General features: G+C 40.7%; 1 protein-coding gene across 1 annotated transcript; it reads left to right on the top strand.

Moving 5' to 3' along the window:
- Positions 1-192: 192 nt before the first annotated feature.
- LOC134824815 (serine/threonine-protein kinase SMG1-like) lies at positions 193-27,852 on the top strand. The gene is made up of 38 exons (XM_063836791.1): positions 193-389; positions 607-772; positions 998-1,142; positions 1,390-1,533; positions 1,899-2,042; positions 2,238-2,368; positions 2,631-2,757; positions 3,021-3,163; positions 3,419-3,554; positions 3,986-4,191; positions 4,492-4,647; positions 4,949-5,057; positions 5,169-5,286; positions 5,400-5,556; positions 5,769-5,859; positions 6,165-6,322; positions 6,783-6,933; positions 7,655-7,780; positions 8,072-8,236; positions 8,511-8,620; positions 8,862-9,044; positions 9,367-9,478; positions 9,701-9,852; positions 10,049-10,231; positions 10,978-11,109; positions 15,204-15,350; positions 15,552-15,728; positions 17,385-17,517; positions 18,300-18,491; positions 18,666-18,782; positions 18,961-19,025; positions 19,525-19,660; positions 19,893-19,976; positions 20,252-20,387; positions 20,654-20,816; positions 21,344-21,437; positions 21,808-21,920; positions 27,763-27,852. Exons 1-38 carry the CDS (start codon positions 211-213, stop codon positions 27,850-27,852), a joined length of 5,271 nt encoding a protein of 1,756 aa, XP_063692861.1. The 5' UTR covers positions 193-210.

Genomic DNA, 27,852 nt, shown 5'->3' with positions numbered 1-27,852 from the left:
TATACTGTACCAAAATACTATAATCTTTATAGCAAACAAAAAAGTTGCAATTTATATTTTATTATGACTTGCTTAATCCTTCACGAAAAGGTTGTAAATTAGATTCTGTTCCACAATTATTGTTCTCTTGCATCTCTTGACAATTCAATTCCGTTAATATTCTCAAATACTAACCGTCCCGTATACAGTACATCACACAGTAATGTCTGTATGAGTAGTCGTTATGGTCGCGGCAGGGCACCACCTCGCGGTGATCGCTACTATCAGGATAAGAGATCACATTATAATGACGACCGCGCCTCCTCCCAAAGGTCCCAGCAGGACGAGAGACCGCCGTATGATGAGCGGCCCCCGCGTCGTGGTGGTAGAGATTCCAGTAGAGGAAACAGGTACATCGTCCAGTGACTTTATTCTTTATACTTTTAACAGTGCTTCAAATGAAAGCATTTTAAATTGTACCTTAATTGAAATTTGTTAAGTTGCCTCTTTATCAAGTAAGTTGAAATCAAAGTCTCCGTATATCACACTGAATTCCCTGCTCCATATCACGTGACTGAGTGTGTCCCACGTGACTGAGTGTGTCCCACGTGACTGAATGTGTCGCAGGAGAGAGGAGACCCCGCCGAGGAGACGGCGTGAGCGGCGCGGCAGCTCCACTCACCACCACACCAGTAACCACGCTAACAGCGGAGATGCTAACGCGCAGATCAACCAGATCATCCGCAAGTTAGAGCGGGATGATAGGAGGGAGCGGACTAGACTTGCTGTTCAAGTAAGTTAACTGGAAAATACAGCTAGTTCCCTGTTTAAGTGGGAAATGTTAAACAGTAGTTACCCTAGTTACAGCTAGTTACCCTAGTTACAGCTAGTTACCCTAGTTAGTAGTTACAGCTAGTTCCCTGCGGTGGAAATTATAATCCTTGGGGTCCTTTTTGGTAGTCTCGTCATCCACAGTAGAGCTGTTCTAATGTTCCAACAACCAACAACCTTACAACAGATACAAGAGTTTGCACAAGAGCCCGCCAACAGACAAGTGTTGGAAGCACAGTGTGTTACACTGCTTAATCTCCTGGATCCTATGATTGAGGACGCGGTGGAGAGGGAGAATGATTACAACCTTCCTCGAACCATCGCCAGTATAGGTGGGTGGGCAATGCGGTTATAAGTGTAGGTGGGTGGGGAATGCGGTTATAAGGCTTGGAAATGTGGGGTATAACAATATTTAGACAGCTTTTACTGATATTACATAGTTCTCCTTATTTCTGGAGTCGATCACGTGGTTGTAAGCACATTAGTTTGTAATAACAAAAACAGGTAATCACCTATTAAAGTTGATATCTAATCACGTAATTATATCATTAAGTTAATTAATTAATTAACGCACTGCAGGACTGGGACTAGGATCAAAGTGTAACGAGTTAATTAACTGGCTAACTAACCGACTGATGTCTGCGGACAACACACCAGAAGTTACGGGCTTTCTCCTCAACATCACCAAACATCTCTCTGATAAAAAGGGATCCCTTAGCACAGGTTCGTACTGTGTGACGTCATGATATGTGGTGTGGTGTGATGTGACGTGGTGTGGTGTGACGTCACGTGCGCGTGGTGTGGTGTGACGTCACGTGTTGTGGTGTGACGTCATGACGTGGTGTGGTACTTTTTAAAATAAGAGACTTCTTATTAAAATTATGTTTAATTTGGTTAGTAGTTACTACGAGCACGACATTATAGTAGTAGTAAGGTCCCTTATCTATTTGCCTCTAATTAATCGTTATTTTTTTGTATTTATTACTTTTCATTGTTAAAAACAACTGGGGTCATTGCTCATATGAAATATGAAAATAATCTCAGTTGATTAAGTAACAAATGTATAACAACTAATTAACCCTTGTCAGGAGTGTTACCGCTGATAGACACTCTGATACAGCTGCTGGAGAGGTTCGCTAACCCTCAGATGATAATAATACTACTTGATGCTCTAGTCCCCCTAACTCAGGCCTACTCCAGATTCTTTACTCCTCACTTCACTAACATCATAGGTATTTTACAAGATTTATAGTGATCAACTTTTTAAGATTTATAGTTAAATATAATCTCACCAATCCAATGCGATGTTTACTATAAATAAAATTAACATTGGTGAGATGAAATGTGTGTGCCAAGTTCTACCTGAAATGTTCCAAAAGGAAAGACGAAGTATTTTATTAGGCACGTGACAGAGAGATTTGTTTCAGATGTATTGATAGGGTGGCACATAGAGTCTGACACTAACGTGGACCTACAGAAAAGTATTTCCAAAGCTTTTCTCTCCTTCAAAGCGTTTTGGCTCAGTGATATCTCCTACCCTCTCTCCCTGATCATGCAGGTGATCGATTGATTTAATTAAAAATTAATTATCTTCAAAATGATGTAGGCTTTGGAAACTATGAAATTTTAACTGACTTTCCAAGCGTTGAAAAGATTTCAAAATTGGCGTAGAACTGTTCCTAAAAATATCTCGTATGTTACTCATACTTCATCCTCAGCACATAGATAATCAAGTGAATTATAATATTTATTAGTATTTAGATTCGGCATTAAGTTAAAACATACCCCAAAAAATATAAATGCAAGCTACTTCCTAACAGTTTGTTGGCGACGCACAGAAACAGCAACACGAAGTGTGCAACAGTACTTCAATAGACAAGGAAGCAGTCCAGCAGTTCGTCTCATTGATTAAGGTGTTCACTGCTCTGTTATCATCTCTAGAAGAGGGTAAGTTACTGATCAAACCACTTGACATGACGTCACACCACGTGACATGACGTCACACCACGTGACATGACATCACACCACGTGACATGACGTCACACCACGTGACATGACGCCACACCACGTAACATGACGCCACAACACGTGACATGACGTGGTATGACGTCACACCACGTGACATGACGTGACATGACGTCATACCACGTGACATGACGTCACACCACGTGACATGACGTCACACACCATGTAACATGTCTATATTTCAGTGACGTCAGTATCCCCGAATGTACCAGATTTCCTAAGTAAGCTAGTAAATCAGATAATAGACAGTTCCTCACAGTTACTGTGTGTTCACGCCTCCTACGAGGTGGTGTCAGTTATTGCTAAAGCTACCCACATTGTCACAAAGGTAATGGTAGCTAGTGCTAAAATCTGCGAAATTGAAGTTTCATTTTAAATTTTACTAGTTCTTCTTTGAGTTCCCACTTCCCATCGGTTTTTATATGTCATTGATCCCTAATTCGCCAATTCGCCAGGTTATAAAATGAAAGCAAATTGTAAAATCTTAAATTTCAGTTCAGTAATTACACTTTCTTGAGTAAACATTAACCAGTAAAAAAGATGGTTCCCAATCAATCAAATATTAAATTCCACGTTTCTGCAGTGTCTGCCAGCCCACTTTGGCCACATCTGTGATCAGCTGGTTTGTTTCCTGATAGACTGCATCAGTCCGCTAGACTGTACTCCTGCTCCTGACAGCACTATATTGGACTGTCTACACGCTATTCTACATATTACCGGTATAATGTGTACTTGTTTTACTTCTTGAAATACCGTGTATCTCATGATCTTATTGAAAACTCATTTGTTAACATGGATAGAAAAGCATGTTTGTAAATATCTTGGTGCAGGTCTAACTAATTAACTAATTAAACTACACTACTACACTACACTACTAATTTAACTATATCGAGTTTTCAATCACTCTATAATCTAAATCTACCCATCACGTGACATCACATAGAACCACGTGACATGACGTCACACCACGTGACATGACGTCACACCACGTGACATGACGTCACACCACGTGACATGACGTCACACCACGTGACATGACGTCACACCACGTGACATGACGTCACACCACGTGACATGACGTCACACCACGTGACATGACGTCACACCACGTGACATGACATTACACCACGTGACAACCTCCCATCCTCAGATAACGACAGTTCTTGGCTGGGAGCCAGCATTCTCACCTCAATGTTAGCCTCCTCCTCGCCTCTGGTATCCCTGAGGAATTCAAAGAATGAACAGATCCTGGCGGTTTTGTTCAAGATATTCCAGTCCCTTCTTCAGCTTCACAACTTCAAGCTGTTGGATATTGTGTACCAGTTCATTGTTCAGGATCTTCATATTGCTATTGAGGTTATTTAAATTAGGGAGGCAATTAATTTAATGGTATTAATTAAGAAGTTTTCAAAAACCCGTTTGATTATTGTTTATCTATCGTAGTCAGTTTTTAGTATTGTCATTTTTATGAATCACAAAAACGTAATCTTTCAACTTTCTTTAGAAATTTAATCATTTATCATGATGTATCAACACTCAGCAGTCAACAATGATTTATTCAATGGTAAATGACAATGATCGTGACAACTTATTAAATAAATAATTTAATTTAATAATAACTTATTAAACATTATTAAATATCTCCTCCCCAAACAGAAAATACTGAAGTGTGTAGAGGAGAAAACAGACCTAAAAGAAGCAGAGATACTAGCTAGCGCGAACCTGGCTCTACTCACAGAGATGGCGGGAAGCAAGACGCATGGTTTTAGTACCTGGGCCTTAAACCCCACCATCTTCGACCTCGTTACCTCGGTAAGTGGCATGTCACGTGACATGTGAACACCACGTGATTGCTGTGAAGTCATTCTATTCTATATAATGTTAGTTTTAAACTAACGAAACGATCATTTTGTGCCACAGATTTTACTTGTGCCACAGATATTACCTTAAGATCTATAAAGCTTTGTAAAGTTGTTTAGGTCGGCTAGTTTTTCCTGATATATTATATCTGGCACCATAACGTCATGACGTTACACCACGTAGCATAACGTCACACCACGTGGCATGACGTTACACCACGTGGCATGACGTCACACCACCTAATCCCTCTCAGGTACACTCGCCCCACAACTGGATACTAGCTAAGCACTGTCCCAGTGTTCACTACGCTATACTTAACGTTCTGCACGCAGAGTGTAAACGTCATGGTTATTTCCTTCCGGGTTGGTTTTCTTACTTCCTGTAATTTTGTACTAAGTATTTATTATTTATACAGGAACAGATTAATCAATTAACTAATGAACACGTTAATTAGTTGCAATCTCCATAAACAGGAGCAGGGACCTCGGAAGTAGTTCAACTACAACCCCACAACACATCACAACAACTGTGTAGAGTGCTGAAGTTACTGGCACTCCTCCTTCCCCACTCTTCTCTCTCTTTTGATAGCAGGTTATTAGTACTTGTCTCTTTCTTTTATAGAACCATATCACCGGTATGTCTACTATCTAGATCTTTTAAAAGTAAGTGTGACCCAGACACAAACTTAACAATGTTACTTCCAGATATTTCTGTCTGCTGTGGGTAAAGAGACTAGTAGAGATAATGAAGAAGGCGGGAGAATGTTCGGAGAGCATGAAGTTTTGCCATTCTGAGTTGCAGGAACTCTCTCTTGCTCTGGTCAGGATAGCTGATGATCCTGAGAGAGATATTCGGTTGGAGGTAATTCTTGTTTCAGATGGATTATTTAAGATACTTATCAGTTTCAGGGATTATTTAAGATTTTAATAAATTTTAGGACGGATCAGTATCTGAAATCGGCCAAATAAAAATTGTTAAATATAAAATTATTTAAATCTACAAACTTTTATTGATGAATGTGGTATTATTTTTATATTAATTAATTAATTAATGAAATATTAAACTGTGTTTAGGTGGCAGGGTGTCTGAGATTACTGCTTCTAGCTCAACTACTAACAAATAACACTCAAGTACATTGTCTAGCTGTTTCCATCCTTCACATGGGTACGTAGTCATGGTTACAGTGTTTTATGTTACTGGTATTTTGCATTTTATTTTAACAGCTTAAGTCTTAATGTTACTATTAGTCAAGTTATGATATAAATGGTATTTTCATTATAACTGTAGTTATATGTCTCAAAGAAAACATTCGCTTTTAAAGTCCGACAAATTGTATTTCAAACCTTTTTATCATAGAGTCCACTATCATCATCATCTCTGCTACTTCTCCCAAAATCCTAACCATGCATTTCCAACTATTCACTGTACCAAATATCTCCTTGTCTCCAACTAAACAGTCTCATCCCCAGGAGATGTAGACGGGGCTACACGGGGGGCGTTCGTGGGCGTGCTAGAAGCACTCGCTCCGCAACTGTTGCTAGGATACGAGATAGACAGGTTGAATATGGACAAGTTCGCTATGAGACCGCTACTTCATTCCAGACATCTGCTCCAGTTCAACACAGAGGTTAGATAAGAGCAATACTAAAAACCACGTGACATGACCTCATACCACGTGTTATTACGTCACACCACGTGTTATTACGTCACACCACGTGTTATTACGTCACACCACGTGTTATTACGTCACACCACGTGTTATTACGTCACACCACGTGTTATTACGTCACACCACGTGTTATTACGTCACACCACGTGTTATTACGTCACACCACGTGACATGACGTCACACCACGTGACATGACGTCACACCACGTGACATGACGTCACACCACGTGTTATTACGTCACACCACGTGACATGACATCACACCACGTGTTATTACGTCACACCACGTGACATGACGTCACACCACGTGACATGACGTCACACCACGTGTTATTACGTCACACCACGTGACATGACATCACACCACGTGTTATTACGTCACACCACGTGACATGACGTCACACCACGTGTTATTTCAGGTGAGTCTGGTAACGAGTAACCAGTTTACAATACTGATGAGACTGATCCTGCTGAACCAGATCCCCGGCAAGTTTATACACGACGACTGGTTAGAGAGACTGTTCTACGGGTGCAACACATCACAACACTCCAAGTTTACTTTTATCAACGGTAAATAATCACAATTAATATGTTAATTATGCGACATCTTACTGCGCGACGACTTTTAATTATGCGACTCTAATAATAAATAATAATGCACAGATTTTTCATAAGCACGAACAATATCATTCAATCTCAAAATCGGTCAATAGTTAGTTCATATTATATGATTCCACTACTACTGCGTGTTGACAATACGATTCACTTTATCACTTTAAAATGTTCAATTGATGGATCGATTTTATGTGCTACTAAGCTGAATTTGTTAAATAAATCTTACATTTTGAATTGACTTACATTTAAAATTTACCAAATCCCGTGCCATCAGACATTTATCATGAGACACTTTTACATAATATGTTTCATATGCATTGATACATATTGCTTCGATGTATAATTCAAGAAACGTCTAGTAAAACAGTGTGCTTACGAAAATGATACACTCTTTTAAACCTTAGTCGATATTTGGAAGTATCGCGAATTAAGTGAATGGCAAGTCGCCGAATGTTACAATTTAGTGAGTTTATAATGTGCTTATTTTCGCACCAACTAAAAGTCTCGGCTAAATTAGAACCAAGCCAACCACATTTCATGACGTCACACCACATTTCATGACGTCACACCACGTGTCATGACGTCACACCACGTGTCATGACGTCACACCACGTGTCATGACGTCACACCACGTGATATGACGTCACACCACGTGATATGACGCAAACCAACCCAGGTTCCACTTCTCCGTGCGACAGTTCTCTTTGGTTCTGGTTTATGTGGCACATGTCGCTCTACGCTGTCAACAGTCGACTGAAGACTCCTCTCGGGAAAGCAACGGAGACTTTCGAATGTATCGAGGGTAAGGGAAACTTTAGTTTTTAGATAAAATAAATAAATATTAATATATATTAATATCTGATATTGTTATCATCTACATGTAAAAAAACTGTTTGTTATTATATGCTTATCTGCTTTCCTCGAAAATAAAAACAATTTATGCTCTGTCTCTTGTCATTGAAGTGAAATTTCTAAACTAGAAATACAAAAGTTAATCAAGTTCCTTATTTTTATAAGTAAAGGGAAAAGTCATTAAACCGACTTTTTATCATACGATTATTAAAAGTGCGAGATTCCACCAATGAAATGTCAGGAATACTGCACGAGCTGCTGGAGGACGGGGCAGTAACAGAGGACACAAACGCACGTGGCATTATCTCCGGCATTGGGAGTCAGTGTTATGTTTCCCTGCTGAGGAGTAACCTACTGCTACATTTTATTAATAACTTGGAGAAACTCATCTACAACGCTTACGAGGGTTAGAGTTACTTTAAATTGAGCTGTTTTTAATAGAATTAAATTAATGTTGTTCATCAAACACTTATCATATTAATCTATTATTCTATAGCTATATAAAAATGATAAATAAAGTCAAATGTTATATGCACTCTTTAAATACGAGCTCTAACTAAGTCACTTGGATTCGTTCGGCTGATATAAAACCTGACTTAAATAATCGTGTAAACGAAAATACTAAATTTCCTAAAAATACCATAAATTCCAGAAAAGCTAAATATAATGATTTGTGACAGGTACAGTGCACAGTATACAAGGCTGTAACAAAGCAGTGAAGAACTTCTTCGTGTTGAACAGGTCAACATGTGAAGAGTGGTTTAGTAGAATAAGACCTGCTATAGCAGAGGTTCGTTTATTTGTCTGTTTGTGGCAATATCTCTGTTTGTTTGTGGCAATATCTCTGTTTGTTTGTCTGTTTGGTCTGTCTGTCTGTTTATAAGTTTATACTACAGACCCAGGAACTTACTTTACGTTATTTCATAACAGACTGCACTGTACAATGTCACATTATAAATACCCTTCTAGTAACACCCTAAACAGGGCTGTGTTAAATGTTAACCTGTATCTCACTGAGCCCACCTCCTCAGGTATGCAGCAACACTGGAATGTACGCGGAGAGTTGGCGCCACGCGCTCCACATCCAGCCCTCCACCTCTGCGTTACTGTTGTCAGTGCGCGCAGCGCTGAACATGCACGCGCCCGGCTATATCCGGGGTTTGAAGTGTATTTATAGTGAGCACGATGGGTTACTTAATGCTGCTGAGCTGCAGGTGAAGTTTGTTTTATACTCGCATTTCCATCCAGCTTATTTCCAAATTTTTTAATTGTTCTGCTTACTTTTTATGGGAAGATTTTAACTCTTAAAATATGTTGAAAATATATCACTGATATGCACTTAACATAATTAAGCACTTCAGTTTTTTCCGATAAAGATAATATTAAGTAATTATAATATTAAGTAATTATAATATTAAGTAATTATAATATTAAGTAATTATAATATTAAGTAATTATAATATTAAGTAATTATAATATTAAATAATTATAATATTAAGTAATTATAATATTAAGCTGATGGTTGTAATTTGACAGGCAAGTGGAAGATACGAGGAAGCTAGTGAAGTCTACAAAGCTACAATAGACACAGTCAGTAACAGCGAAGAGAAGCAGTTCATTGCTCTGCAGGCCCTCGAGTGTTATCTTGGTATGTGACACGTGTTATCACATGGCACCTGTTATCACGTGACCATTTAGTTTATTTGCGGTTTTATTATTTTCATTGTTTATAGTTTTTAAAATTGCGACTTTCTTGTTTTATGGGGTAACCTTGGATGACATGTTAATATTATATGGTATCAATTCTGGCCTTAATTTTATAATTATTTTATTTAATTTAATATCGTAAACTTACAGTTCGTATTTTCAGCACTGAACGACTGGGACGAAACTCTGTCATGGTCACAGATGCACAGTAACGAAATATACACTGATAAAACTCCCTATGATAACAATTACTTGCATGCTTTGCATGCCTTTGATTTGGGAGATTTTAATGGCACAGCAAGACACCTGGAAGGGGTAAACATTTTGAATTTCTGTCGTATTTTTGAAATCATATTTTTTACTGTTGCCGTGAATTCTTACCTTGAGTAATAAACAACAGCTCCAAATCTTCCACATCAAGTAATACGATTCCTTTAAAAAAATATAAGAACAATTCCAACCCATAAAATATTTTGATAAATGACAAAAAACTAAGATAACCCATTGCCAGGTGCCTGGAGCCAACATAAACAGCATCACAGAGGAGCTGTCCAGAAAGGGTGGTGTTCGTGTAAACCACTTAACCCTGGAACTAGATGTTCCGGCTCTGGCGGATCCTGCTAAGTTACTGTACCTGAGTCAGCTACAACTCCTTAGAGTATGCGGGCTCTATCACAATGGTGGTGATCTACAGGTAACATGTTTTGTTATCTGTTTCTGGTATTATTGTTGGGATATCCTCCACTGAAACTCGTGTGAAAGTGAAACTTTTATTCATATAATATATAATTTCGTTTTCCAATCAAAAAATTTAAAAAAGAAAAAAAGAAAAGAAAAAAAGTAATATCTTTTACTAAGAACAGCGTGAAAAGTATGAAGGAAAATAACGTGTTTACCTCGTGCTGGTCGTTGCCAAGGTAATTAGCAGAAGGTGCTCCTTTGGAATATTAACTTTGTGCTCCTTTATCAACACATGTTCTTTTTAGTCTATACATATCCTAGAAAGACAGAGCGCGGCATTGCTCGGTGTTTCTCTAATCCCTGCTTATAATTATCATATCAGGATGAAATTGGAAAATTATACGTTGATTCTGAATGATACGGAACTTTCTTTTTATCTTCCGCAGTGCAAAAACAGAGCTATGGTGGCGGTCACAGCCGAATTTTTTCGTTTCAGTAACACGCCATGACACATTTTCATTGAAATTGAGTTCAATTTTTCGCGCGAAACTCGAAAATTTACGCGCCACTATGCGCGCCTGTTCAATTCACTTGGTGATAACGATTGTCAGATCACTTATTTCTCGATTAAAAGAATCGTGCTTATCGTCAGAAACTTTATCTTTATATCAGGTACACCCCTTTCCGAATCTAAGCTTCGTGGGGTTGATTATGTCAATAAAATAATATTGGCCTTAAACTGATAGACACGAATTTCAGCTGGTTGGAATGGACCTCAGAAGTGAAACTGGAAGTTACAGTGACGACATGGACCGACCAGAGAGTGCACTTGAGAAGGGTCCGGAGTTTATTTTCCGTAAACTGCTTCGCCAAGCTTCTTCGTTAGTCGAGGTGAGGTTAATGAATGTGCGGGTTTTATTAAATATTAGCAGAAACTCTCCCGCTGTGCGACCGGGTTTTAAATTACAACAGTAACTTGGTGGGATGATCCGTTATTGTGATGGTTACCAGGCGTTCCTTTTCGGCTCTACTCACCACTAACTTGACCAGGTATAGATCTGCCAGATCTACCTTAACTCACCACTAACCAGGTTGGAGTACGTATAGCAGGTATAGATCTGCCAGATCTACCTTAACTCACCACTAACCAGGTTGGAGTACGTATAGCAGGTATAGATCTGCCAGATCTACCTTAACTCACCACTAACCAGGTTGGAGTACGTATAGCAGGTATAGATCTGCCAGATCTACCTTAACTCACCACTAACCAGGTTGGAGTACGTATAGCAGGTATAGATCTGCCAGATCTACCTTAACTCACCACTAACCAGGTTGGAGTACGTATAGCAGGTATAGATCTGCCAGATCTACCTTAACTCACCACTAACCAGGTTGGAGTACGTATAGCAGGTATAGATCTGCCAGATCTACCTTAACTCACCACTAACCAGGTGGGAGTACGTATAGCAGGTATAGATCTGCCAGATCTACCTTAACTCACCACTAACCAGGTTGGAGTACGTATAGCAGGTATAGATCTGCCAGATCTACCTTAACTCACCACTAACCAGGTTGGAGTACGTATAGCAGGTATAGATCTGCCGGATCTACCTTAACTCACCACTAACCAGGTTGGAGTACGTATAGCAGGTATAGGTTTAGGATGGTGTGTGACTGTAACGGGTCCGCATGACTGTAAAAGTCAGTACGTTTAACGCCTCGAGGAAGATCGCAGGATTCCTAGTCTACGCTACTCTTTTCATCATGGCTACGACACTCAATTTTGGGACATGGAATGTTTGCGGTCTATCGACCACATACAGGCAACACTTCGTTGCAGAGGACATCGACAGATATAACTTAGACATTTTAGCACTTCAGGAGACCAAGACACGTGAATACTTGGAAACAACACTCCCTGGACATCATCGATTGTTTTTGTTTGATCAGAGACACGATAGACACGGTGGACTTGGGTTTATTGTTAACAAGCGTTTTTTGGAATGTATAGTATCTCATCATCAGATCAGTGACAGAGTTGTTTATATGGACTTTAAATTAAGTGCTAAAAGGGTGGATCAACCACCTTGTCATATCAGAATTGTTAATTGTTACAGCCCTACGAATCCCAAGTCAGTTCAGAATCCCCGATTAGCAACTCAATTTTACGATGAGCTACTCGAGGCTATCAGTGTACCTGCTAGATTTGAAGTATGGATGTTAGGCGACTTTAATGCCAAACTTGGCAAAAGAAGCCCTGTTGATGTAGAAAATGGTTTACATGTGAATATTGGTAGACATGGTGTTGGGAGGAGGAATGAAAACGGTGAAAGGTTGCTACACTTTCTCACTGCTAATGGCCTGTTTGCTGCCAACACTTCATTCTCCCATAGCAGCAGACACATTACCACACGGACTGGTTGGATTCGGGATCGAGCAACCAGGAAAAGTAAACCTTATTTCCAACAGATTGACTTCATACTCTGCAAGTCCAGAAGCAAGGCACTGCTAACTGATGCCAGGTCATATGCAGGTACAAAGCACCGCAGTGACCACAAACTTGTTGTTGCCAAGGCAGATTTTTCGCAGCGCTTCATTTTGTACAGGGAGAGCAGAGCATTTCAGAAGACTTATAACACAACAACCTTGATTGGAAGCAAACAGGCTCAACAGCAATATCAGCAAGAACTTCGTCAGAAACTTGAGCAAACTGTATCAGATCCTGACTTTACCTCCAACAATACGGAACAGCAATTTGATATACTTTTTGGTGAAGTTAAAGAAGCTGCTGTTTCCACTGTGGGTTTTCGCGAGCCACAGCGAAAGAGGAATCATTCCTCTGACAGTCAAGTTGTTAGCATGTCTGAAGAAAGGAAACAACTTTTACAACAACTGAACAACAACGAATACAGAGACAGGACAGCTCTCAGAGCTAAAATCAACAGGCTCTCAAACGACATTACTAAACGGTTGAAAACATTGAGAGTTGAGTTAGCAAACAGCCTAGCTAACTCTATAGCCACCATAGACGAAGGACGGAGAATGTTTGAAGCTGCTCGTCAACTATCAGGCAAACAGAAAACGGGTGCAGGCTCTGTGTCTGTTTTCAACACTGACAACCAACTGGTAGATAATGAACGAGACAAGGCTGAAATCATTCGCCAGTACTTCGAAGAACACTACACTGGACCTGACAGTGAACCACCACTAGAACCGTTCACAGGTAACCCTAGGCCCCTTCAAAACCCCATTACAGCGTTTGAAGTTGAGCTTGCGGCCAAGAAACTCAAGAACGGTAAAGCTGTTGGACCAGATGGGATCCCAAACGAATTTCTCAAACACTCTCCTGAAATCTTTTTTTCCACATTTGCACAACTTACTAATCGATCCTTTGAGCTCCATGAACATGTACCTTCTTTCACAGAGGGATACCTTACTCCGCTCCAAAAACCTGGAAAGCCACTAGGCCCCCCTAAGAGTTTGCGCCCACTTTGCCTACTAAACGGTACTAGAAAGATATTGTCCATGATAGTCTTGAAGCGCATCCAAAGGCAAGTATCTCAATACACTGGTCCTTGGCAGAATGCCTATAAACCTGGCCATAGTTGTGCAAATATCGTTTGGACCCAGCGAATACTAGTGTCAGTTGTCAAAGAAAAACGCTGGTCTCTTCATAAGATGGGCATTGACATGTCCTCTGCTTTTGATACCATAAAGAGGTCGGTATTTACTTGACATTTTAGCTGATGCTGGTTGTAGTGAGGACGACATTCGACTGGTAAGGTATTTGCTCGCAAATACTAAACTGAAGATCAAAGTGAACTCAACAATATCGGGAGAGTTAATTGTCACGATTGGAGCTTTTCAAGGCGACAGTTTGTCTGGAAACTTGTTCACTCTATATCTGGCAGCAGCACTTTACCACCTGCGTGCTGTTATGTCCTATCTAAGACCTAACCCTCCCATAGCTGAGAATCTGTTACCCCTCGAGTGGGAGTATGCAGATGATGCTGATTTTACTGATGAGGATAAAAGCAACTTGGAGTCTTTGTTGCCAATATGTAAAGAGATATTGGAAGAGTGGAATCTTTTTGTCAATGAGTCAAAAACCGAGTTCACCCACTTCTATCTGGCCGGCAAGAACGAGGTTGATGACAAAGGAGAGCCACTCAGAGGTAGAGAACCTTGGAGGTCATCTATCTCTTTAGGCTCTAAGTTGTGTAGCATCGAAGATGTCAAGAGACGATGTATACTTGCTAACATTGCTTTTCAGAACTACAAAAAAGTCTGGGAACAAGGTAGACGTATACCCTTGAAGATTCGACTCAAGATATATGAAGCACAAGTTGTTTCAATACTGATGTATAATTGCAACAGTTGGGCAACATCTAAACAACTCCTTCAAAAACTTGATGTCTGCCACAGGAATCATCTCCGTACGATCATCGGCATGACCTACCCTAATGTCATACGAAATGTGACTCTATACAAACGCTGCGAAGTTGTTCCACTAAGTGAGCGTGTTGCTCGTGCACGGTGGAGAATGCTCGGTCACATCCTCCGCAGTGATAATAACTCACCTGCCCAGCTTGCCTTACATTTTGCTGTAGAGAGTCAGAGTTTGATGAGAGGTAGAGTTGGACGACACCAGTCAAACTTGTTAAAAACTATTTTGAACGATTTAAGTGACAGAAACTTTAGACTTGTAAATACAGACGATTTATACCATTTAAGACTTTTTGCAACAGATAGAAAAGCATGGAGAGAGTTAAGCATGATTTAGTTTATTCTGTGTTATTTTTCTCTTGGTGACTTATCAGGTCATCAAGATGTTCTTTATGTTCTATTTTTGATTTGAATAAAGTTATATGATGATGATAGCAGGTATAGATCTGCCAGATCTACCTTAACTCACCACTAACCAGGTGGGAGTACGTATAGCAGGTATAGATCTGCCAGATCTACCTTAACTCACCACTAACCAGGTTGGAGTACGTATAGCAGGTATAGATCTGCCAGTGATGATGCCCGGAAGAACTGCAGTCCAGTTGCAGTGTGTGTCGGCTCTACATCAGCTCTTGCTATGTGACACTGTTAAGGCTCCTACTGGGGTCCCTCTTAATCTTACCAACGTTAGTTGAAACGAGTTTGTCTGGGAAATTTGATAACTGGAAATTTTACTTTTATTTCGTTTTTTGGTATTCGAATTATCTATACTTGTTATTATCAAGTATTGTTATTTTCTTTGACCGGACATTTTAAAATAACGATGTTTTACCATGACCAGATTAGATATTTTATAAGTTAATTAACTAATTAACTACTTACTTCAGGAGGAGGTATATCTTGATAGGAATGTGCACGAGGTGGGATCCTGGATGTATCTGCACCGTTACGCGCACCATCTCTACCAGTATTTTGAGCCTTGTCATGAAAATAGTAAAAACATGCTCTCCTCTCCAATGGTACTTAATTTGGGAGTGTCCGTTTCTAAACTCGCAAGAAAACAGGTTTGTGACGTTTCCCTTGTTCAACATCCAGGAATCTTCTGAACTACCTTACTCGGGATTATTATGACCGGGATAAAGTGGTGGGTTTAGGGTAATTTCGCCATATTTTTCCCGAACCACATTTTCACCGGTCGTTAATAAACCCGCCTACTCAGCTTTTAGGGTTCCCAAGGGGTATGGGTGCTTATATTTTGATCGTTGTCTTATATTCACTAAAGAAGACTATTGGGACACTTGTTGTAGGTTTTTCGACTTCATTTGGCTAAAATTGCAAAAAATTCACCTTTTTGCCCAATTCTTGTCATATATCCTTATTGTCAAATTTGATTTAAATAGGCCAATTTTTAATTTCTTAGGTATTGACTATCTCTACATAATGAAATAGGACTCAAAGTAAAAGTAACAGTTAAATTAAAACTTGAATTAATTAAAACTGATGAAAGGGATGATCCAGATGAAGATAACGAAGATGATTACAACTTATTGGAAGACTAAACAGCTCTCCCTTTATCTTAATATCGATCTGGTTGTTACGCTTCAAATGTTACAAATTATTTTCCATCTAGTTTGACTAACCACGAGTCATTATTTCTGTCTACTTTCAACAATTATTGATAATTCGACTTGTTTCACAAGTTTTAGCAATGCGAAAATTTCTAAACTTGCTTATCTCTAATAAGGAAATTTACATCTGAGACAAAATTTTTGAATCTAAAATTGAAAGGTTGGACACCGGTAAAATGGCGACCGGGAAAATGTGGTGGGTTTTGAGCAATTTCGCCATATTTTTCCCGAACCATATTTTAACCGGTCGTTAATAAACCCGTCGTAATAATCCCGAGTAATTTTCCTACATAATCGTAATTTTTCCTACATAATCAGATGTGTAACCATAATAAGCCCTACCTCACCATCCTTTACCCTCCTCCTATTTGAATCTCTCTTCTGCAGGGTAACATGAGGTTAGCACCTCCTTTACCCTCCTCCTATTTGAATCTCTCTTCTGCAGGGTAACATGAGGTTAGCACCTCCTTTACCCTCCTCCTATTTGAATCTCTCTTCTGCAGGGTAACATGAGGTTAGCACCTCCTTTACCCTCCTCCTATTTGAATCTCTATTCTGCAGGGTAACATGAGGTTAGCACCTCCTTTACCCTCCTCCTATTTGAATATCTCTTCTGCAGGGTAACATCCTTTACCCTCCTCCTATTTGAATCTCTATTCTGCAGGGTAACATGAGGTTAGCACCTCCTTTACCCTCCTCCTATTTGAATATCTCTTCTGCAGGGTAACATGAGGTTACCCTCCTCCTATTTGAATCTCTATTCTGCAGGGTAACATGAGGTTACCCTCCTCCTATTTGAATCTCTTTTCTGCAGGGTAACATGAGGTTACCCTCCTCCTATTTGAATCTCTCTTCTGCAGGGTAACATGAGGTTAGCACCTCCTTTACCCTCCTCCTATTTGAATCTCTCTTCTGCAGGGTAACATGAGGTTAGCACCTCCTTTACCCTCCTCCTATTTGAATCTCTCTTCTGCAGGGTAACATGAGGTTAGCACCTCCTTTACCCTCCTCCTATTTGAATCTCTCTTCTGCAGGGTAACATGGGGTTAGCACCTCCTTTACCCTCCTCCTATTTGAATCTCTCTTCTGCAGGGTAACATGAGGTTAGCTCAGAGACTGCTGATAAATGAGCTGACGTGGCACTTTTCCGGAGTCCACCCCTCCCGCCCCCCTCTCACTACCAACATTGTCTACATCTCTGATAACACAGTTCACGAGGGACCTGGTAAGAGGACTTAGTGGGGTTGTCGATTCGATAGACTTTAAAGTTAATTTAAAATCTATGTAGTGATTATGTCAATTCGTGCTTCTAGATTAAGGATTATTATAACCTGTCTTTCTCCAACCGCTAACACCCCTCACACTAACACCCCTCACGCTAACACCCCTCACACTAACACCCCTCACACTAACACCCCTCACACTAACACCCCTCACACTAACACCCCTCACACTAACACCCCTCACGCTAACACCCCTCACACTAACACCCCTCACACTAACACCCCCGCACTAACACCCCCGCACTAACACCCCTCACACTAACACCCCTCACACTAACACCCCTCACACTAACACCCCCGCACTAACACCCCTCACACTAACACCCCTCACACTAAAACCCCCTACCACACTAACACCCCTTACACTAACACCCCTCACACTATACTAACACCCCTCACACTAACACCCCTCACACTAACACCCCTCACACTAACACCCCCTCACACTAACACCCCCTCACACTAACACCCCTCACACTAACACCCCTCACACTAACACCCCTCACACTAACACCCCCTCACACTAACACCCCTCACACTAACACCCCTCACACTAACACCCCTCACACTAACACCCCTCACACTAACACCCCTCACACTAACACCCCTCACACTAACACCCCTCACACTAACACCCCTCACACTAACACCCCTCACACTAACACCCCTCACACTAACACCCCTCACACTAACACCCCTCACACTAACACCCCCTCGTCCCCAGACATGGTGCTACGCTCCACCCTCCACACGACCCTCTCCAAATCTCTGGCTCAGTACATCCCAGTCGACCTACTGCCACTGCACTCCCAAAGTGCTAAAGTGCTATATCAGTGTGGCAGTCAGACGGAGGCTATTGAAGCGCTCAGTGCTGCGGTGCTGTACAGACAGCGCAACCCTGCTACCGTCAGGAACAGTACGTCTCTCGGCTGGTTTCATCGTTTATCCTGTTTTTTTGTTGAAGTCTGAACTCTGAGTTCTATTCAGTTGGATGATAATTATGAGACAGGCATCATTAATTGTTTTAACTGGTAATTGGTATTACTGTTATACTCTCAATTTTTTAACCCCTAAATAATCTCCTCTTCAGACCGTAATAATGAGGGTTCTATGAAGTGTGTATTGACTCTTGGTAAATGGTTATCTCAAGACAGTACCCTGGGTCTCATGGCAATGTCTAACGGGCCCTGCCTCCAGTCACTGCTTGGTAAGTTCTCCTGTAAAACATCTGAACTTGTAGTCGTCTTTTGTATGTGCTTACATATTTACCAGATTTGAGTGAAGAACCCTGTATGAACCTGTGCCTCTTAAACATTGTGTATTAAGCTGTGAAGTTATCACTTTTATTATTTATTGTATTAAACATTGTGTTTAACGTGCTGCAGAGATAGAAGAGAGAGTTACAGCTAATTCTGGTATCAGACTTAGAGACGGGGTGGCTGTATCCGAGGTAAATTTAGCAGCACTTAGTAACATTCGGCAAAAAATAATATCACTTAGTAACACTTAGTAACACTTAGCGACACTTTGCGACGCTTAGTAACACTTTGCGACACTTTGCGACGCAACGCTTAGCGACATTTTTCACTTAGTAAAACCTTGTGTTGACTTGCAAGAAAAAGTATGAAGCTTAGCGATATCAAGTAAACCTTAATACAAGTGTTGGTCGTGCACACGTCCACAAAAGTAAAAACCACCTCACATTAAAGACAGTGCGTTTTAAAAGATGCTGCATAATACATAGCAGAGTATTCATTATGCATTGTTTGTATTTTGTACCATTTTTATATTTTTTCTATGATTGATGTAAATAAAATTTGTAAGGCGTTAGTGCCAAGTTTACTTCTGGCGATCTCCCCAAACAAACGAACAAACAAACGTATAAAAATGAATAGTGTATTATATGATATATTATTATATAGTATATACTTTTATAATATATCTCTCAGGTGGAATATCTGGAGGGACGGTTGCTACGTTACGTAGCTGAAGAAGCTTGTGACATGGCTAATGCATGGCATGCCTTGGGAACTTGGGCCTACGACATCAGCAAGAAGTCTCTAGATCAGATACAGCTTGCTAGGGGTGACCTGTCTTTAAAAATATATTTCCAACAAATTCAACTTTCCAACAAATTCAACTTTCCAACAAATTCCACTTTCCAACAAATTCCACTTTCGTACTCTTTTTTTTGCTGTTTTTTGGCGTGTAATGGCTATATCTTAACTCTAGACCTATGTCTGGTGTTGCACCTCAATCCAGTTCTATGTCTACTCAAAATGCTATGATAAGTGTTATTGTAATTGTATAATTCCAGTTGAGACGATGTTGCCGGAAGAGAAGTTGGTGGTAGAAGAGCTTGCTGGTAACCACTGTGATCCTGTATGGAACCTTATACTAGGTTAGATCATTTTAGAATCATTTTAGGGGCCCCGGGGTACTGACAGTACAGAAATAGAGATTTCTTAAAAACTACAATATATTTAAGAAATAATATTTAAGAAATAAATAAAATATATTCAATGCCCACACGAAAAGATTGTAAAACCGCATGATTACAGTATAGAAGAGACGAATGAAAGATAGCATGGATGCTCTATTAATCAACTAATCAACTAATTAAACTAATTAACTAATTGACTAATTAAACTGATTAAATAATTAACTAATTAACAGGAGCGGTGATGCGGCAGAGCTGTGAAGGACTAAACGAGCGTATATCCACTACAGCCCCCGATCTCCCTAAAGACACTGTGTCCCAACTATGCGATGTGTATATTCGTGTCAGCAGCAGACTTTACCACAATTATAGGTTTACTGTTAGTTATGTAGGGTTAGTTTTCAAGTGAGCTACCTGACATCATCATAGCGATATTTCTGGTAGACCAATCTCTGGTTTCATCAAAAGTATTTATTCAAGTTCAGGCCAAAATGCAGAATATGTCGAGCATATACGCAATGGGGTACTACCAGGAGTTTCGAAATTCGAATGTGTATAATTGCTACAACGAAGGTTTTGTTCGGAGAAAATAGTGAAATATTGAACATTATTGAAGCTCACACATTTGTCCCACTCAGAATAGCGGTAAAGAGTTACTGCAGATACCTGCATCTATCAGCGGGTGAAAGAGACTGCAACACCAGAGTGGACAAAGTAGACAAGACCACCCACAGGGAACTGCATACCACTCTGAGATTAATGAAACTCATGACGTCACATGACGTTGCTTTACACGATCTGGTTAGTTGATGACGTCAGTCATCTGGTTAGTTGATGACGTCAGTCATCTGGTTAGTTGATGACGTCAGTCATCTGGTTAGTTGATGACGTCAGTCATCTGGTTAGTTGATGACGTCAGTCATCTGGTGAGTTGATGACGTCAGTCATCTGGTGAGTTGATGACGTCAGTCATCTGGTGAGTTGATGACGTCAGTCATCTGGTTAGTTGATGACGTCAGTCATCTGGTTAGTTGATGACGTCAGTCATCTGGTTAGTTGATGACGTCAGTCATCTGGTGAGTTGATGACGTCAGTCATCTGGTTAGTTGATGACGTCAGTCATCTGGTGAGTTGATGACGTCAGTCATCTGGTTAGTTGATGACGTCATGGGTTAAGTCTTACTTGTGATAATTTTCTGGGCTTCGGATATCAACTTTTACGTGATGGAACACACAATTTGCGAATCCAACAACTTTTTTATAACATTTTGAAAGAAGCTGAAAGATTATGTTTGAGTAGTGGGTTGTAACCCAGAACTCGTTTCTAGATAGAGGATATATCCCGGACTCCGGCATTACAATGGTACAAAGTTACCCCCCAGTTACTATCACGTATAGGACACAGCAACCCTAGCGTCAGAAGTAAGTGTCACTAGCTTCTTAGTTATCAAGTCATTAATTGTCCGGGACGGTGTTTTCACTTTTTAATATTGCTGCACTGGCCGATGAATTTTTTATCCAAATGACTAAATCATAATTATTTAGATTTATTTTTAATGATTTTATTAATATTACAGTTTACTGAGTATTTTCTAGGTAACTATCTTAACCCCAGTGTCCCCCCCCCCCCAGTGTCCCCCACCCAGTGTCCCCCCGCCCCCAGTGTCCCCCCAGTGTCCCCCCCCCAGTGTCCCCCACCCAGTGTCCCCCCGCCCCCAGTGTCCCCCCAGTGTCCCCCCCAGTGTCCCCCCAGTGTCCCCCCCTTTTAAGTTTAACCCTTATTTCTATCCAGACGCCCTGCTGACTATCCTGTGTAGTGTAGCTAGACAGTATCCTCACAAACTGGTGTACAATTGTGTAGAGAAATGCTCTCCCTCTTCCCTCATCGATAACGAACAAAACAAGGTATTTCACTTTCTCTTTATAGATGTGGATACTGGCGGGGAGGTGATAATTGTTTGTTTACATTAATAGTGAGCACATGTTAAGCAGGCTGAGGAGGTGATAATTGTTTGTTTACATTTTAGGTCGAGCACATGTTAAGCAGGCTGATGAGGTGATACATATTTTGTATTATAGAAGGCTTGTAACACTTGTAACGCCTTCTTGTTACCCCCCTTCGAGGGCCCCGAATTATTTTCTGAACGAAAGCTCAAAAATAGCCGAGAAATCGACCTTCTTATTAACTCATTTTGATGACCGTTTCTAACCTAAAATTGCACGTAAAATCGATTTAGCTAGGTTTCAGAACCTATAAACACTTCCTTATCCCTCAAATTGATCTTTTATAGTTTAGAATGCGAGCAACAAGCAACATACATATATTTTGATCCTTCGGTTCTACTGCAGCTCTTGACCTAGGGCTTAATCTGAAAGATCGCGGCAATCCTCACCTTAACTGATCGAACTTGAGCGAAGAGCAGAGTACGACAAAACACAGCAGGTAAGCTGTAAGCAACTCATTTTGGTGACTGTTCCTCACCTGTACAACGTTGCACGAGAAATCGATTTAAGTTGGTTTTACAGCCCAATAACGATTCCCTATTCCTAAAATTTTTGTGTTACTCAAACAAAGAACATGATGATTCTGCAACGAAAGAACAAGGAGATCATCTCGTTAACAACTCGAACAGGTTCTATCACAATTTTCAGAGCAGAGCACGATAGCAAAGTCAAAAGAAACAAAATAAAGGTAGGTAACCAACACCGTGATATAACAATCATAATAACAACTGAATTAAATTTATTCGGACGACGGGCAGCCCTGATGTGCCCCGTGATCCCGACCAATTGTAATAGAGGTGTTCTGTCACGTGACGCTGATCCGTCCAATCACAAACAGGAAGAGTGAGCAGAGGGACATTATATCGTATGTTTACCTTTCTTATCTGTATTTGACTCTTTGTTCACATTGTTATCTCTACCACAGCTTGGCAATTTCAGACTGCACCTCGGTACACACGCCATGATTATGTCATGCAGAAATAGAAATTGTGTGATCCGTGATCGGGGAACCGGTCAGGAGGGCGGAAGACGCGTGGGCGGAGGTCGCGTAGGCGGAAGACTTGAGGGCGGAGGACGCAAGGGCGGAAGTTTCCTAAAAAGCTAAAAGGTTGGACACGAGGGCGGAGGTCGCGAGGGCGGAGGTCGATCCCATGATTTGGGCGGAAGTCTCGTAAAACGATCACATGTCCTAAATGCTCGACTGGTAATACTACAAAACCTGAAACATCACACAACGTACTTCAAATTGTATAGATTATATAAGTTATATTCAATCATTTTAGTGGTACTGATTTCGAATTCTTTGTAACTTTAAAAACAAAATACACAGGGTTATAGAGAACGCTTAAAGGTAATATAAATCACAATGTAATCAATCAATTTTGTCAAAACCCGAATAGAATAATATCATGCAATAACATAAACATTTCACATAGCACTCTTTAGCAAATCAATATAGGTTAAAATATCCTCCGCCCACGCGTCTTCCGCCCTTGTGTCCTATACCCCCGTGATCGTTATAATGTAACCGTGCCCACTGCCCATGTAAAAACTACAATGCAAACTGTGGGGGGGGGGGGGGGGGCGGGGGGTTGTTTACGATAGTCAAACAATCTTGATAGTGTGCTGGTCTCTCCCCCAACTGACTGTGGTGCTTATCGTCCAGTCAGGAACATAGTATGTCTCGGTTGAACTGCGGAGATTAGTAATATTCAGTTTGCTGTAATATGTGGTCCTCAGTCCTCCTCATCCTCCTCCTCCCATCTTCCTCCTTCCCTCCTCCTCCTCCCCCTTCTCCTTCTCCTCCTCCTCATCCTCCTCCTCCTCGTCAGTCCTCATCAGTCCTCCTCAGTCCTCCTCCTCCTCCTCAGTCCTCCTCAGTCCTCCCCTCCTCCTTCTCCTCCTCCTCATCCTCCTCCTCTTCTTCCTCCTCCTCCTCCTCCTCCTCCTCCCCCTCCTCCTCCTCCCCTCCTCCTCCTCCTCCTCCCCCTCCTCCTTCTCCCCCTCCTCCTTGTCCTCTTCAGTCCTCCTCCTCCCCAGTCCTCCTCCCCCTCCTCCTCCTCCTTGATCTCTTCAGTCCTCCTCCTCCCCAGTCCTCCTCCCCCTCCTTCTTTTCCTCCTCCTCAGTCCTCCTCCTCCCCAGTCATCCTCCCCCTGGCCCTCCTTATTTTCCTCCTCCTCAGTCCTCCTCCTCCTCAGTCCTCGGGTTTGTGTTAGGGTTAGGGGTCATTGTGGGTGGTTACGGTTTCAGAGCCATCTAGAGAACGTGTTGAAACGTCACGTAACAGTTGAGTGTAGAGTGATTAATCATCGTCCGGTTAGTTAAGAATAAGCGGAATAAAAAGCGAATTAAATTTCAGGAGAACTTACACTTAACATCCCAGCGGGGATGTGGGGCAAGACTCAGTTCACGCCGGAAAAAGTAGCAGCTAGCAAAAAAGTCAGCATCGCCCGCATCCACGTGGAACGCTCCATTGGCTATCTGAAGCGGTACATGATTTTGGGAAACAAAGTTGTGGGGAAAGATATTGCCTTATCTGAGCGACATCGCATTCGTGTGTGCCCAACTTGTCAATTTGAATCCTGTTTTTTTAAGGGAGGTGGACAGTGAAGTAGATCTAGATCTTGTTACTAGATGGGAAGTGTCTATTGAACAGCTAACGGTCATTATGTGATAGTGGGTTTGTTGTGATAGAGCACGCAGGCTCTAGACACTGACTCACAAATGGCGGTTACATCATTATTCTTTCAATCCAGTGGTGACAAAGTAGTGTTAGTAGCAATGTACGTGTGTTTGACAAGTTGTGTGTCAAGATCTTGTGGGACTCCACAATTTTACATCATTCATAATTCACTTATCTCTGCTGCAAACATCAGGCAATCTCTTTTGGATCGTATTACTAGATTCAACTAGACACGATCAAACTAGACCAGATCAAACTGATCAGTTCAAAATAGATCAGTTTAATAGAATTCAGTTAAAACTTGATCCAGTAAATTGTTATATTCCAGGTACGGACGTGACCATGATTAGGATGCGGGGACTGTTGTGCACGTGCTACTTGAGTCGCGCTAGATGGCGCACCGAGCAGATGGGTGGTGAACTGTGTGGTATTGGACTGCAGACTCTATCATGCCTTACGACTAGTACAATTGAGAAGGTTAGTGAGAGAGTATCCCTGATATCTCCTGAATATACAGTGGCGGTCGAAAAGGTGGGTGGGAAGTGGGGTTGAAAGAAAGATTGAACAATAACATACCTTTATTTGGTCAAAAACTTGTTGTCTGTGTTCAGTCGGGTACATCCTGTTGAAAATTACCGAGTATAACACGGTTTAAGAAAAATTCAATAGCTTATATTGCCCAAATAAGAGTTGTAATCTACTATTCAAGCTACTTTTCAACCGACCTTGCAAAATAATGGATGACGTCATCCATATTTAAGCTCGTGCACTTTGTCACGCGCACGTGCGCATTGTCGCTCACGCACGTGTCATTGTCTTCCTGTCTGGATCACACTATAGTGTGCTAAAAGCTTTGAAAATTTTTATAGAAAGCTTTAGATCCCTTGTTTACCAAACACAGGTCTATTACAGTGTTACATTGTGATATAATATAGTATATTAGATTTACATACTATGTCTACAATCTCGCTAAAAGCATGTTAATAATTTGAAGAAACAGAGAAGCATCATTAATGTGTACTAATTACAATTACGTGGATCATGAGGCTTAGCGATTGGCTTTTTTGGATATTTGGCTGCAAGACACTTTTTATAGAGCACTTTAAATGAGAGGTGAGCAATATGGACATTAGATTTGAGCATTTTCATATGAGAGGTGAGCTAAACTTTATAGACTTTAGATTTGAGCATTTTCATAATGAGATGTGAGCACAAATATAGAAATTATTTTGAGTACGTTTCATTGGGAGATGAAATGCGAATCATTAAAGACATTATTTCGTTTTAAAGATGTTCGCCAAATAAGTAAGTCTGCTTGGACGGACTTGAAGATATTTAGATACATGTAGCAACAATATAACTTGTATGGACCTTTCAGGAGCCGTGCGCAGGGTTTTTTTTGAAGGTGTAGGCGAGTAATCGGCGGGAAGCGCCGGCTCCGAGTGGAATTGCCGCGAGCTGTGCCGCAGCCCCCGGAATTATTTTTTATGATTTAGTGCGCTAACCAATTGGATATCAGATTATAAATTCTACTACTTTTGAAATGGTATGTACTTATCATGTAAAAACAATATTACCTTGGACTTCATTTCTATAAAGTTGGAGTATTGGTCTGTATATATAATCTTTTCAGGCTGTGACTTCGCAGCGTAGTTCATTAGAAATCAAGAAATCAGACGGTACAACGTGCTCAAGTTCGACACGTATCACGTTCGACATGTACTGTAGTTCGACAACCATAAGGAGGGATTCTACTCTGTCGAACTAAAGTTGCGGCTACCTGGATTCAAGATCGACACGTACTAAAATTCAACAAGGATATTCGAACTAGAGTTTTTAAAATCTCCGATCTCAAGCGAACGATCCTTTACGAGCTATGAAATCAATTCGTTTTGTTTGTTTTCCACTTGTCTCATGTTGTGCAGCCTTCTGTCTCTGTCAAGGGACATGGCTAAATAAACAACTCTAACTATATGATAACTTTATAATAACTGATTGTGGTATTGGTGGCTGCTGTAAGATTTGAACGGTATATCCATAACGATTTGTTGTTTGTCGGGACAGGAATGTAGGATTTCAAAGAGAAACTTTGAATTAGGCTACTTTTTTTATAATTGAGTTGTTATAAGAGATTGACTTCAGACTGACGGCCCTCAAAACTAAGACATATCATGATTCCTTTCGGTCTCCAGTCTGCTTAGTAGATTATATACATAATAACTTGTATCGAGTTTATAAGAACCCTTTGTATTGGGGTCTTTGTCGGTAGTGTGTGCCTAAAACATCACAATCAATCATACTTGTTATTATAAATCAAATAACATACCATATATGATAGGTGTTGGGGAAGGCGTAAAAACGCCCAGAGAATAATATTCATTTGGTTGGTTAGATAGCAGAGATAAATTTGTGCATTTTTAAGTGATATTTAAAGTAGCAGAAACGCGTAGTTATAGGGACCCTTCGAAGCTGTTATGAGAGTTTGAGGGCGTTATATAGGCTCAGAAATGTGTCTTTGCCGTCTGGAAAATGTAAAACATCCAAACCCTGATATTACTGGATCACACAAATCTTTCTGATAATTGAAAAGGACTCAAACGAGGTCGCTCCATGACGTATAATGTACCTCTATTGACACTTCTCCTGTTACAGTGGTAACATTGTACATTGTTCAGTGTACACCTGTTACTGGTACTACCCAGGGACGAAAGGATTTCGCGGCGATTTTTGCCAAACAATCGAGATACGCGAAAATACAGCGAATCTTACATTTCGCGGTATATTAAACTATAACATAAAATTTGTCGCGGAGAATGGGAAATTTCGCGATTTCTACATGCCCGCGAAATCCTTTTGTTCCTGGTACTACAGGAGAGTGTTTGATCACCTGTCCCTTCTCTTTGTTTCCCTCTAGTCCCTTTAGTTTCCCTCTAGTTCACTCTTTAGTTCCCTCTAGTTCCTCTAAAGCATCTAATTCCTCTAGTTCCTTGTAGTTCCCTCTGTTCCCTATATAGTTCCCTTAATATCCCTTTAGTTCCCTCTAGTTCCCCCCTTCTTAGGTTGTTTTCCCTCTAGTCCATCTTGTTCCCTTTAGTTCCCTTAGTCTCCCTCTAGTTCCCTCTAGTTCCCACTGTGTGCCCACAACATAA

The sequence above is a fragment of the Bolinopsis microptera genome, chromosome 13 (genome assembly GCF_026151205.1).
Source record: "Bolinopsis microptera isolate Bmic1 chromosome 13, MBARI_Bmic_1.0, whole genome shotgun sequence".
Taxonomy (NCBI): Eukaryota; Metazoa; Ctenophora; class Tentaculata; order Lobata; family Bolinopsidae; genus Bolinopsis; species Bolinopsis microptera.
Note: the sequence above shows the minus strand (reverse complement) of the source record. Positions and strands in the feature narration are given on the sequence as shown.

Coding starts and splice junctions, on each gene's coding strand:
- LOC134824815 (XM_063836791.1), top strand. CDS start 211: ATGAGTAGTCGTTATGGTCGCGGCAGGGCACCACCTCGCGGTGATCGC. Junction 15,351..15,551: donor TCCCTCTTAATCTTACCAAC/GTTAGTTGAAAC, acceptor TACTTACTTCAG/GAGGAGGTATATCTTGATAG. Junction 20,388..20,653: donor AGACTTTACCACAATTATAG/GTTTACTGTTAG, acceptor TGTCCCACTCAG/AATAGCGGTAAAGAGTTACT.